The sequence below is a fragment of the Melanerpes formicivorus genome, unplaced genomic scaffold (genome assembly GCF_026170545.1).
Source record: "Melanerpes formicivorus ecotype bairdi unplaced genomic scaffold, bMelFor1.0.p_v2 SCAF_96, whole genome shotgun sequence".
NCBI lineage: Eukaryota > Metazoa > Chordata > Aves > Piciformes > Picidae > Melanerpes > Melanerpes formicivorus.
Window position 1 is genome coordinate 443,313 of NW_027142448.1, and position 12,122 is coordinate 455,434.

A 12,122-nucleotide genomic window follows, 5' to 3' on the forward strand; every position below is an offset into this window, starting at 1 on the left:
CTGCTTGTGACAGTTTAGGAGCTCTGTAGCTCTGTAGCTAGGAGCTACAGAGGGTGTAAACAGGAAAACAAATGATTGTTCTAGACAAATTTCATTGGTCAGATGTGAGATGTACCCTAGCAATATCCCACATTCTTGTCTCACTCTGTCTTTTTCTGCAGGGATGTCTGCTTCACAAAGAAGGAGTTATCTAATGACCTCGAGATGAGCATTACTGACTTTCTAATGATGCTTTGAGCTAACTAAAAGTCACTCTAACATTTCTCCTTTTCTCTTTTCTTCTAATTAACTGGAGGGAAAAGGGAGGGAGAGGCTGGGGGGAAGAGGCGAGGTGGAATCCTCCTGCCCAAGGAGGATTTCTGTGTTGTTTGCTTTTTTTGGTAAGGAACTTGTCTCGTATTGTAAATGCTGTGTATTTTGTACATATCCATTGCATCCCATTCTTGCTTGTCAAATACAGCTCCTTCATTTGCTTCTCTGACTGACTTCAGCTGAGCTTTTGTTTGATGTGGGTAGGTTAAACCATCACACTTCTGAGAGAAGTCCAGTTTGCAATCTGGATCTTGATAGTGAGGCATATTTTCCTCACTGCATTTTCATTTGAATAATATTTGATGAGGAGTGGCTGGAGGAACTATGAGGAGCAGCTGGGGGAACTGAGCTTGTTTAGTCTGAAGGAAAAAAGGCTGAGGGGAGACCATCTGGCTCTCTACAACTCCCTGAAAGGAGGTTGGAGCCAGCTCATAACAACTGATAGAATGAGAGGAAATGGCCTCAAATTGCACCAGGGGAGTTTTAGGTTAGCTATTACAAGGAACTTCTTCACTGAATGAGTTCTCCAAGACTGGAACATGTTCCCCAAGGAGGTGGTTGAATCCCCACCGCTGGAGGTGTTTAAAAGTTGCAAACATGTGGTGCTGAGGAATATGGTTTAGCACCAGACTGGGCAGAGTTAGATTATGGTTGGACTTGATGATCTTAAAGGTCTTTTCCAACCACAAGACTTCTATGATTCTGTAATTCAAATCTATGGCACCAGAACTGGTACCTTGTCTTCGTATCAGTTTGCAAACTCCCTCTACATTATCACCACTTATAAAGACCAGGGTGTAGTAGCTGTGTAATTGTGGTGGTTTTAGGTTATGTCTTTAAAGTTTAGTTCCAGATTTTGAGGAGAAAAGTATAAAAATATAACTAGATCACTATTGGGTGTGAAAAGGAAAACAAAAGATTATTCTAAACAAATTTATTGGGTAAATATCTGGAATAAGAGGAGCTGTACCATAACAATCCTTCCCTTTTCTCTTCTCTTCTGATCTCTGGCTGGTTTGCTTTGCTGGGGAGAGATAATCTACCTGCTTTGGCTGGCCTTGCCTAAGTCTAACCTCTCTGCTCCTTTCTTTTGCCCCTTTTGTACAGGGGGGTAAAGGGTAGGCAGGGGGGGACAAGCTAGTAGCTTCCCCTGGTCCCTGGCCAGGGGAGGGTCCTTGTGCTGTTTATTAATTGTCAATATCTGTAAATATTGTAACTCCTGGATATTTTGTACACATTCATTGCATTCCACTGCAGAGTGTAGATCTTGCTTCATTTGCTTCTAACTGAGCTGGTCTGGCAAAGTTAATGCTGGGGGGGGAAACTTCAAGGCACCACAGTAATCTTGTGCACTGTCTAACAGCTGGGTATCTAATTAGGGATTATGTTGTTCTTTTCAGGACACTGTTGTCGCTCTCCAAGCCTTAGCCCATTATGGATACCTCACATTCTCTAAAAAACCTCTGAACACAGTCAAAGTCAACTTCATGGAGTCCTCCAGTAAGACTTTCCAAGTGAATGAGCAGAACCGCTTCTTGCTGCAGCAGGCTTCCTTACCAACTATTCCAGGGAATTACAGTGTGGAAGTGAATGGCATTGGCTGTGTCTATCTGCAGGTGAGCTAGCTGGAAAGTCAGCACCACACCTCTGAGAACTAAGCAGGGGCTCCTCCAAACCTCATTCTACACATTGGCCACAACAACCCCTTGTGGTGCTACAGGCTGGGGTCAGAGTGGCTGGAGAGCAGCCAGGCAGAGAGGGACCTGGGGGTACTGGTTGACAATAGGCTGAACATGAGCCAGCAGTGTGCCCAGGTGGCCAAGAAGGCCAGTGGCATCCTGGCCTGCATCAGGAACAGTGTGGCCAGCAGGAGCAGGGAAGTCATTGTGGCCTGTGCTCGGCACTGGTTAGGCCACACCTTGAGTCCTGTGTCCAGTACTGGGCTCCTCAGTTTAGGAAAGATGTTGAGTTGCTGGAAGGTGTCCAGAGAAGGGCAACAAAGGGCTGGGGAGGGGTCTGGAGCACAGCCCTGTGAGGCGAGGCTGAGGGAGCTGGGGTTGCTTAGCCTGGAGAAGAGGAGGCTCAGGGGAGACCTTCTTGCTCTCTACAACTCCCTGCAGGGAGGTTGTAGCCAGGTGGGGGTTGGTCTCTTCTCCCAGGCAAGTAGCACCAGAACAAGAGGACACAGTCTCAAGCTGTGCCAGGGGAGGTTTAGGCTGGATGTTAGGAAGAAGTTCTTCCCAGCAAGAGAGATTGGCCATTGGAATGTGCTGCCCAGGGAGGTGGTGGAGTCACCATCACTGGAGGTGTTTAGGAAGAGCCTGGATGAGGCACTTGGTGCCATGGTTTAGTTGATCAGATGGTGTTGGGTGATAGGTTGGACTTGATGATCTTGAAGTTTTTTTCCAACTTGTTTAATTCTATTCTATTCTATTCTATTCTATTCTATTCTATTCTATTCTATTCATTCCTCTCTGTACCTTGTGCCACAAAAGCCTGTGACCATCTCCCTCTTCCCTTCTCTTTCAGAGCACCCTGAGATACAATGTGCATTTGCCCAAAACATCTGCAGGATTTTCTCTCTCAGTGCAGGCAGCCAACGTATCCTGCACTGACAGCTTCCCGCCGAAGTTTGACCTTGTCCTCTCTGCCAGGTAACCTCCTCTTACTTACCTTCTACCTCCTTCTACCTCCTACTTACTACTATGATACTATGATACCTACTCCCTGCAGTTCGATAGAGAATCCAAGGAAGGTTTTAAGTACTACTGTGCAACTGCAGGAAGACAAATGGGATTGCTGGGAGCTGAACATGTCACCCCAGGTCTCCACTGGTTTTGCACAGCAGACTAAGAGAGCTTTTGTCATTTCAGTTACACAGGAACCCGCAGGGTCTCCAACATGGCTATTATTGATGTGAAAATGCTCTCAGGTTTTGTTCCTGTAAGATCTTCCCTGGAAAAGGTAAGGAATGGGAGCAAAGTGAATGGTAAACCCTGAAGACATGGGAAGTTGTTACAGGTATTCTCTGCTTAGTAGATCAGAGCCCCTTGGGAACTCTGCAAGGTCTGTGGGCATAGCTGTCTGCCACGTGCTTTGCGTCTCAGACTTGTGGCTGTCCTCCCTCTGTTGAAGGCAAATCTGCTAGGACTTGCCCAATCCATCAGCCAGCAGAGGTGAGACTGCTGCAGCTTCCTACTCCAAGGTCCAGACAACAACTGCGTAGCCCCAACAGGCAGACACACACATATATAGGGGGGATCCCTCAGGGGTGAGTACTGGGACCAGTACTATCCAATCTATTCATCAATGACCTGGATGAGGGCACAGAGAGCACTCTCAGCAGGTTTGCTGATGTCACCAGACTGGGTGGAGTGGCTGACATGCTGAAAGACTGTGCAGCCATTCAGCAAGACCTGGACAGGCTGGAGAGTTGGGCAGGGAGAAAGTTAATGAAATACAAGGACAAGTGTATAGTCTTGCATCTGGGAAAGAACAACCCCATGGACCACTATAGGTTGGGGGCTGACCTCTTGGAGGGTGGTGTAGGGGAAAGGGACCTGGGGGTCCTAGTGGATGGAAGGTTGACCATGAACCAGCAATGTGCTCTTGTGGATAAGAAGGCCAATGCCATCCTGTGGTGTCTTAGAAGGGGTGTGGTTAGTAGGTTGAGAGAGGTTCTCCTCCCTCTCTACTCTGCCCTGGTGAGGCCACATCTGGAATATTGTGGCTGATTCTGGGGCCCTCAGTTCAAGAAGGACCTCAGGGAACTGCTTGAAAGAGTCCAGCACAGAGCCACAAGAATTATTAAGGGAGTGGAACATCTTCCTTATGAGACAAGCCTGAAGCAGCTATGTCTCTTTAGCTTGGAGAAGAGGTGACTGAGGGCTGACCTATTAATGTTTGTAAATATGAGAAGGGTGAATGTCAGGAGGACAGAGCAAGACTCTTCTGAGTGATGTCCAATGATAGGACAATGGGCAGTGGGTGTGAGCTGGAGCATAGGAGGTTCTACCTAAACCTACGGAAAAACTTCTTTCCTGTGAGGGTGACAGAGCACTGGAACAGGCTGCCCAGAGAGGTTGTGGAGTCTCCTTCTGTGGGAGACATTCAGACCCCACCTTGACACTTTCTTGGGTGACCTGCTCTATGTGGATCCTGCTCTGGCGGGGGGGGGGTGAACTAGATGATGCTTTGAGGTCACTCTTTCCCCCTAATATTAGAATAGAATAGAATAGAATAGAATAGAATAGAATAGAATAGAATAGAATAGAATAGAATAGAATAGAATAGAATAGAATAGAATAAACCAGACCAGGTTGGAAGAGACCTTCAGGATCATTGTGTCCAACCTATCAACCAATCCAACCCACCTAAACAGAATAGACCAGGTTGGAAGAGACCTTCAAGAGTCCAACCTATCACCCAACACCATCTAATCAACTGAACCATGGCACCAAGTGCCTCGTCCAGGCTCTTCCTAAACACCTCCAGTGATGGTGACTCCACCACCTCCCTGGGCAGCCAATCTCTCTTGCTGGGAAGAATTTCTTCCTAACATCCAGCCTAAACCTCCCCTGGCACAGCTTGAGACTGTGTACTCTTGTTCTGGTGCTGCTTACCTGAGAGAAGAGACCAACCCCCACCTGGCTACAACCTCCCTTCCGGGAGTTGTAGAGAGCAATGAGGTCTCCCCTGAGCCTCCTCTTCTCCAGGCTAAGCAACCCCAGCTCCCTCAGCCTCTCCTCACAGGGCTGTGCTCCAAACCCCTTCCCAGCTTTCTTGCCCTTCTCTGGACACCTTCCAGCATCTCAACATCTTTCCTAAACTGAGGAGCCCAGAACTGGACACAGGACTCAAGGGCATTCTGTCATTCTGAGAGATACATATGAGTATACACAGATATGGCTGGCCACACACATCCAAAGGGACAGAAAAGGCAGCACAAACACAAACAGCACCGTTTGGCATCCTGCTTCTTTTTATATGTACTTAAAAAAAAACAAATCCAAAAAAGCAGCTGCTTTCTAACATTTGGAATATTTTTGGCCTGTGTATTTGGGTGGTAAAATAATTTTGCTCATCTGCTTTTCTAAAGTTTTGGTTTTCTGTAAGATATGCAATGGCCTAACAAGTGAGTCAAGTTGAGCTGCAGAAACGGTTGTGTAATTGTCAGTGTAGAGTCCTACAGCTGCGGAGCAACAACCACAAGTGTCAGTGCAGGCTTGGGGCTGACCTGCTGGAGAGCAGACCTGGGGGCAGGGACCCGGGAGTGCTGGTGGCCAAGAGGCTGATCGTGAGCCAGCAGTGCGCCCTCCTGGCCAAGAAGGCCAATGGCATCCTGGGGGGCATTTAGGGGAGTGTGGCCAGCAGCTTGAGAAAGGTTTTTCTCCCTCTCTGCTCTGCCTTTCCCCAGTTCAAGAAGGACAAGAAACTATTGGAGAGAGTCTAGTATAGTATAGAGGCCCTAAGATGATGAGGGGACTGGAATGTCTACCTTATGGGGTAGTTCAGGAGCAGGGAAGTCATTGTGCCCCTGTACTCTGCATTGGTTAGGCCACACCTTGAGTCCTGTGTCCAGTTCTGGGCCCCTCAGTTTAAGAAGGACATTGAGAGACTTGAACGTATCCAGAGAAGGGCAACAAGGCTGGGGAGAGGCCTTGAGCACAGCCCTGTGAGGAGAGGCTGAGGGAGCTGGGGTTGCTTAGCCTGGAGAAGAGGAGACTTGGGGAAACCTCATTGCTGTCTACAGCTACCTGAAGGGAGGTTGTAGCCAGGAGGGAGTTGGTCTCTTCTCTTAGGCAACCAGCACCAGAACAAGAGGACACAGTCTCAAGCTGTGCCAGGGGAGGTTTAGGCTGGAGGTGAGGAGAAAGTTCTTCACCGAGCGAGTCGTTCATCATGTGAATGTGCTGCCCAGGGGGGTGGTGGAGTCACCGTCCCTGGAGGTGTTCAAGAGGGGATTGGATGTGGCACTTGGTGCCATGGTCTAATCTGTGGTCTGTGGTGACAGGTTGGACTTGATGACCTTTGAGGTCTCTTCCAACCTCGGTGATACTGTGATACTCTGAGAAGAGGTGGCTGAAGTGGGGATCTCATTATTGCTTATCAATATCTAAGGGTGAACGTAAGGAGGATGGAGCCAGGCTCTTCTCAATGGTGTCCAGTGACCAGGGGCAGTTGGTACAAACTGGAACCCAGGAGGTTCCATGTGAACAGAGGGGACAAATTCCCCCCTGTGAGGATGGCAGAGCACCAGAACAGGCTGCTCAGAGATACTGTTTAGTCTTCTTCCCTGGAGACATTCCATACCCATGGGGATGTGTTCCTGTGTGATTTACTGCAGGTGAATCTGCTCTAGTGGGGGATAGGGCTAAATGGTCTCCAGAGGTGCTTTCCAACCTCTACCAGTCTGTGACTCTTTGATGCTCTGATACTCATCCTGCACTTCTTGTTCCGGGCAGGAGATGGCGGGGTGGCACAGGGTGAATATGGAAGCCTCTTTAAACATCTTTTGTTGTCAAATAGTTATTTTACGTCTCCCTGGCAAGTCCACTGCGTTAACACTGCTCTTATTTGCCTTATTTAAAGCTCCAGGACCAGGACTCTTTTGTTGATCGTGTAGACATCAAGAACAACCACGTCCTCTTCTACCTTCAGAAGGTCAGTTTGGGAGGTTTCCTTCTGGTCTGCTTAAACTGGAAGTTTAAAACAGGATCTCGGATCAAAGAAAAGTCCCATTAGCAGCAGATTAGCCGTGGAAAAGTTGTAGAGGCGTAAAAGTACTTCACTCAGTCCAGCACCATATGGATGTACACAGTGGCTGTAGTCTACAGTGAGGAGAGTTGGTGAACTCTGTGAAGAATGCTGTAGGATTAAACAGCACTTAGAATCACAGAATTGCTTTGATTGGAAAAGCACCTCAAGATCATCGAGGCTAACACCATCACAAAACCAGCAAAGTTGCATTCCATGTTGCAGAAGGTTCCAGTCTCCTTCATATTCCTCTGTGTCTAAGTGATGTTTCTCAACACTTGAGCTGAGAGTGTTTCACAGGAAGTCAGCATCACCCCTTCCCTTATTTCAGTGTAGAAAGAATAGTCCTTCCACATCAGTGACAGCAATAAAGGAATGAAAGGTGAGAAAGAGGAAAAACAAAGCACAAGGGATCTTAATACCCCAAGAAAGAAAGGATAAGAGAAAGCAAAAAGAAATAGTAATATCTATGTCTCAAGCAGGAATTTTGATTAGTTGGTCTTCAGTGATCTAATGAGGATCAAGATCCATATTAGGATGAGAGGAAATGGCCTCAAGTTGCAACAGAGGAGTGTTAGGTTGGATAGTGGAAGAAAGTTTTTCACTGAAAGAGTTCTTAAAGACTGGAACAGGCTCCCCAGGGCAGTGGTTGAACTCCTGTCCCTGGAGGTGTTTAAAAGCTGCAGACATGTGATGCTGAGGGACATGATTCAGCCCCAGACTTGGTAAAGGAAGGCAATTAACAGTGACTTTCAATGATGGGATGAATGCTGATGTGCTGAAAGCTGCAGCAGTCAGGGAATGGTTGGTATAACTGAAGATGGAAATATGAAAATAGAGGAGAGAGCACACCCCTTAGCCACAAAACACACTTAGCAACAGCTTTTAAACAATTATTTGATTTGACATCAAGTTTACAACTCAAAGAGAACTGTAGAATGGTGCTTTGTCATCCAGTCTGACCCAGAAGTGCATTGGCTCAATCTTAGCCTCAGGAATATATATGAAAAGAACATGTCTGATGCATTTTCTTGCTTTGCCATTTCCAGGTCTCCCAGAAGGAAATCAAGTTCTCTTTCAGTGTGGAGCAAAGCCTGCCTATCTCAGATATCAAACCCGTGCCAGTACATATCTATGATTACTATGAAACAGGTAGGGGATCTCAGCAGGCCTGAGCAAAGCCTGAGGAATCCAGGCATTGAACTCAGCACTGACAAGGTGCAGACAGTATGGTTTCCCCTCTGCACTTCAGTTTTCTGCATTTCCTGCCTTTGATTCTTAGAAGACACAAGTGTAGAGGAAGCAGAGATCCTGCTGCTCTTGATTACTGGACTGCAAAGTGTTTGTTGAGCATAGAGAGCTCTGTCTTCCTGGCTTTTCATTTCTTGCTTCATTTCAACCTAGAGCAGATTAGACATGTCAGGAGTTGCTTCCTTCCAAACTACAGGCAAAAGGAAGTGTGGTTCCACTAGTCTTTCCACACTTTGAACAGTTAAAACCAGTAACTTGGTTATTATGCTGCCTAATTGGCAGCCCTGTTCCTGACTTCCCTGATCTGGTTTGTCTCATGGTTTTACTTTATATTGCTATAGCAGGCTGCAGCCAGAGAGCTCTTCCTTAGTGGAATTTAACTACTTGAGTAGGAATGGTAGTCTGTAATGTAGTGGGTTGAAGTTTCCCATTCATATTAACTAAGCATGACTCAGTTACTCAGTTGGAAGCAAATGAAGCTGTATTTACAAGCAAAACCTACACTCTACAATGGAATGCAATGGATGTGTACAAAATATACAGGATTCACAATATTCTACAGGTATTTGCAATTAGCAAATAACAGGAAAACCCCCCTGGCTCCCCTCTGGTTCCCCAGAGAGCAGGGAAGCTGCTCTGATTCCACCACCCCCCAAACCTCCCCTTGCTTTCCCTTTGTACCAAAGAGAGAAAATAGGAAGCAATGTTAGTTCTTATATCCAAGTCCAGCCAGAAGCAGTTATTCATCTCCCTGAGTGAAACAGAGAGCAGCTAAGGCCACAGGAGAAAAGGAAAGGAATGGGAATGGAAGTGAAACGTGAAAGGTGTTATGGAACAACTGCTTCCATGCCAGACATTCTGTCCAATGAATTTGTTTAGAATAATCTTTTGTTTTCCTTTCTACACCCAATAGTCAATGATTTATATTTCTCTACTTTTTTGCTCAAAATCTGCAGCTAATTTTAAAGGCATAGCCTAAAACTGCCACACAGTCCCACTGAACTCAAGAGGAGTTTAAGCACAAACTAGAAATTTAAGTGCCTGACCACCTCTCTTGATCTGGCCTCAAGGAACTAAAATTGCATCAGACATTACCAAGGTGTGGAACTTGTGGCATCAGAGCTGCGGCTCAGGTGCTTTTCTCAGGCTTAGCACAACCTGTGGGAGCTGCAGATCAGCAGCAATGTCCAAAGAATAGACCTGCACAGCTTGCACAGTCTCAGCAATGCTGTGTCCTGATGAAATGGCTAGAGGAGTGTATTAGGCTCTGATTGTGCACCTCAGCAACTGGGTGCCTTGACCACTGGAAGGCTACCATGAAATCTACCAAATATTTTCTGGTTCTCAACATGATTGCATGGGTGTCTGTGGGCTGGGGTCAATGATTTCTCACTCTCAGACAAATGTCATCTCCCTTTCTTTTTTCCAGATGAATATGCCCTTGCAGAATACAAAACACCCTGCTCCCAGCCTTCCAACTGAAATCAGATACCTGCCTGAGGAGCTGATGCTCCAGAAGGTATCAGACAAACGTTTGCAGAGGAAGAAGAGGATGAGAGACTTGGTTATTTCTGGAAGGGCAATGAAAAGCACACAGAAGAATGAAGAATAAGCAAATCCCACATTGCAGTAGATCAGAATGACCCATTCTGGCCCACACTTCAAAGAGCTTGGGGTCAGTGTGAATCAGAAACTCCAGATAAAGTGCTTTTCCTAGCTGGGGAGACATGGTGCAATTCATTGTTAACCCTGACCATCCATCTTTTTGGAACCTCATGACAAGAGGGAGCTTTGTGTAAAGTTAAACTCCTGAATTGGGTGTTCTGTGCCACAGATTCTTCTTAAGGAATTGGGGGTTAGGAAAATAATTGGCTGCTGCTGCTTCTGTAGATTTTTGGTTTGGTCTTTCAATTAATCCTGAAGGAAGGTTCTGAAGAAATTACTTTGATCCTCACCTTCTTTTCAGTGTTTGAACTGAATCATTTGCAGATGACAGAATTCTAGTCACCGGGAGACAACTTCTACCTGGTTTTGGCTTCTAGTTTCCCTTTACATCAACATCTCCTATTTTACTGCTTTTTGTAATAAAACCTGATTGGCAATGCTCTCTGTCCCAATCTGTAGTCTTTGTTGTATCTACCTTGAGTCCTGTGTCCAGTTCTGGGCCCCTCAGTTTAAGAAGGACGTTGAGACACTTGAATGTGTCCAGAGAAGGGCAACAAGGCTGGGGAGAGGCCTTGAGCACAGCCCTGTGAGGAGAGGCTGAGGGAGCTGGGGTTGCTTAGCCTGGAAAAGAGAAGGCTCAGGGGAGACCTCATTGCCCTCTACAACTACCTGAAGGGAGGTTGTAGCCAGGTGAGGGTTGGTCTCTTCTCTCAGGCAAGCAGCACCAGAGCAAGAGGACACAGTCTCTAGCTGCACCAGGGGAGGTTTAGGCTGGAGGTGAGGAGAAAGTTCTTCACAGAGAGAGTCATTTGTCATTGGGATGTGCTGCCCAGGGAGGTGGTGGAGTCACCATCCCTGGAGGTGTTCAAGAGGTGCCATGGTCTAGTCACGAGGTCTGTGGTGACAGGTTGGACTCAATGATCTTTGAGGTCTCTTCCAACCTTGGTGATACTGTGACACTGTGATACTGTGAAGGTCTGTCAATGAAAATGACATCCTGACATCAGTGACATCTTGAGGCATAGACAGAACCAAGGATCCTGACCCATGTGATGGAAACTTTCTACCCAAAGCCTAACAGAAGGAGAAACTAGAGAGCTGTAACACAGAAACTCTTTGAAAAGAGGTTAAGAAGGTGTGGTGAAGTAAAAGGAGACTTTGGAGAGAGAAAAATGAGAAGATTTAGAAGAAGTCAAAAAGAAAACCAGCTGGAAAGAGCTTATGATGGGGTAGCAAAGCACAAGTACTTTCCTGTCATGCTTTCTGTATTTACTGAGGAGGTGTTGAAGAGGGGATTGGATGTGGCACTTGGTGCCATGGTTTAGTCATGAGGTCTGTGGTGACAGGTTGGACTTGATGATCTTTGAGTTCTCTTCCAACCTTGGTGATACTGTGAGACTGTGAACTGTGAATTCATATCACTGCGCTGCTGTTCCCGCAGCTGGGGTGGTAAACATAGTCCTAGCTAAAATCTGGAAAGAGGTTAGTGTACTTATCACAAAAACAGGCCTCTCAAAGGGGATTTTGAGTCCTGCAAACACTTTACTCAACAGCATTGTGCCTGCGACCACACAACAGCACAGTAGGTGGTAGGAGAGGAATGGACAGGATGAGTGGCTGAGGGAACTGGAATTGTTTAGTCTGCATAAGACAAGGATGAAGGGAGACCCTCTCATTCCCTGCAACTCCCTGAATGAAGGTTGTAGTGAGGTGGGTGTTGGTATCTTCTCCCTGGTAACTGGAGAGAGAATGAGACCAGGGGAGGTTGCACCAGAGGAGGTTTAGGCTGGATATTAGGGGAAATTTCTGTACTGAAAAGGTGGTGAGGGGTTGGAATGGGCTGCCCAGGGAAGTGGTGAATTCACCATCTCCAGAGGTGTTAAAAAAAACATAGAATCATAGAATCAGTAAGGTGGGAAAAGACCTCAGAGATCATCAAGTCCATCGTGTCACCCAACACCTCAGGACTAACTAAATCATGGCACCAAGTGCCACATCCCATTCTTTTTTTAACACCTCCAGAGATGGGGACTCCACCACCTCCCTGGGCAGCACCTTCCAATGACGAATGACTCTCTCAGTGAAGAACTTTCTCCTCACCTTGAGTCTAAACCTCCCCTGGCACAGCTTGAGAATGT

The 12,122-nt window shown here is 46.7% G+C and overlaps 1 protein-coding gene across 1 annotated transcript in view; it reads left to right on the forward strand.

The window, feature by feature from the left end:
- The window catches only part of LOC137455352 (ovostatin-like), a 56,110-nt gene extending 45,686 nt beyond the window's left edge, over positions 1 to 10,424 (forward strand). Inside the window, exons 30-35 of the mRNA XM_068166079.1 lie at positions 1,713 to 1,928; positions 2,842 to 2,966; positions 3,186 to 3,276; positions 6,904 to 6,975; positions 8,118 to 8,220; positions 9,749 to 10,424. Of these exons, the coding sequence (XP_068022180.1) occupies positions 1,713 to 1,928; positions 2,842 to 2,966; positions 3,186 to 3,276; positions 6,904 to 6,975; positions 8,118 to 8,220; positions 9,749 to 9,801 (660 nt within the window). The 3' untranslated portion in view covers positions 9,802 to 10,424. The remainder of the gene's footprint in view (positions 1 to 1,712; positions 1,929 to 2,841; positions 2,967 to 3,185; positions 3,277 to 6,903; positions 6,976 to 8,117; positions 8,221 to 9,748) is intronic.
- The last annotated feature ends 1,698 nt before the right edge of the window (positions 10,425 to 12,122 follow it).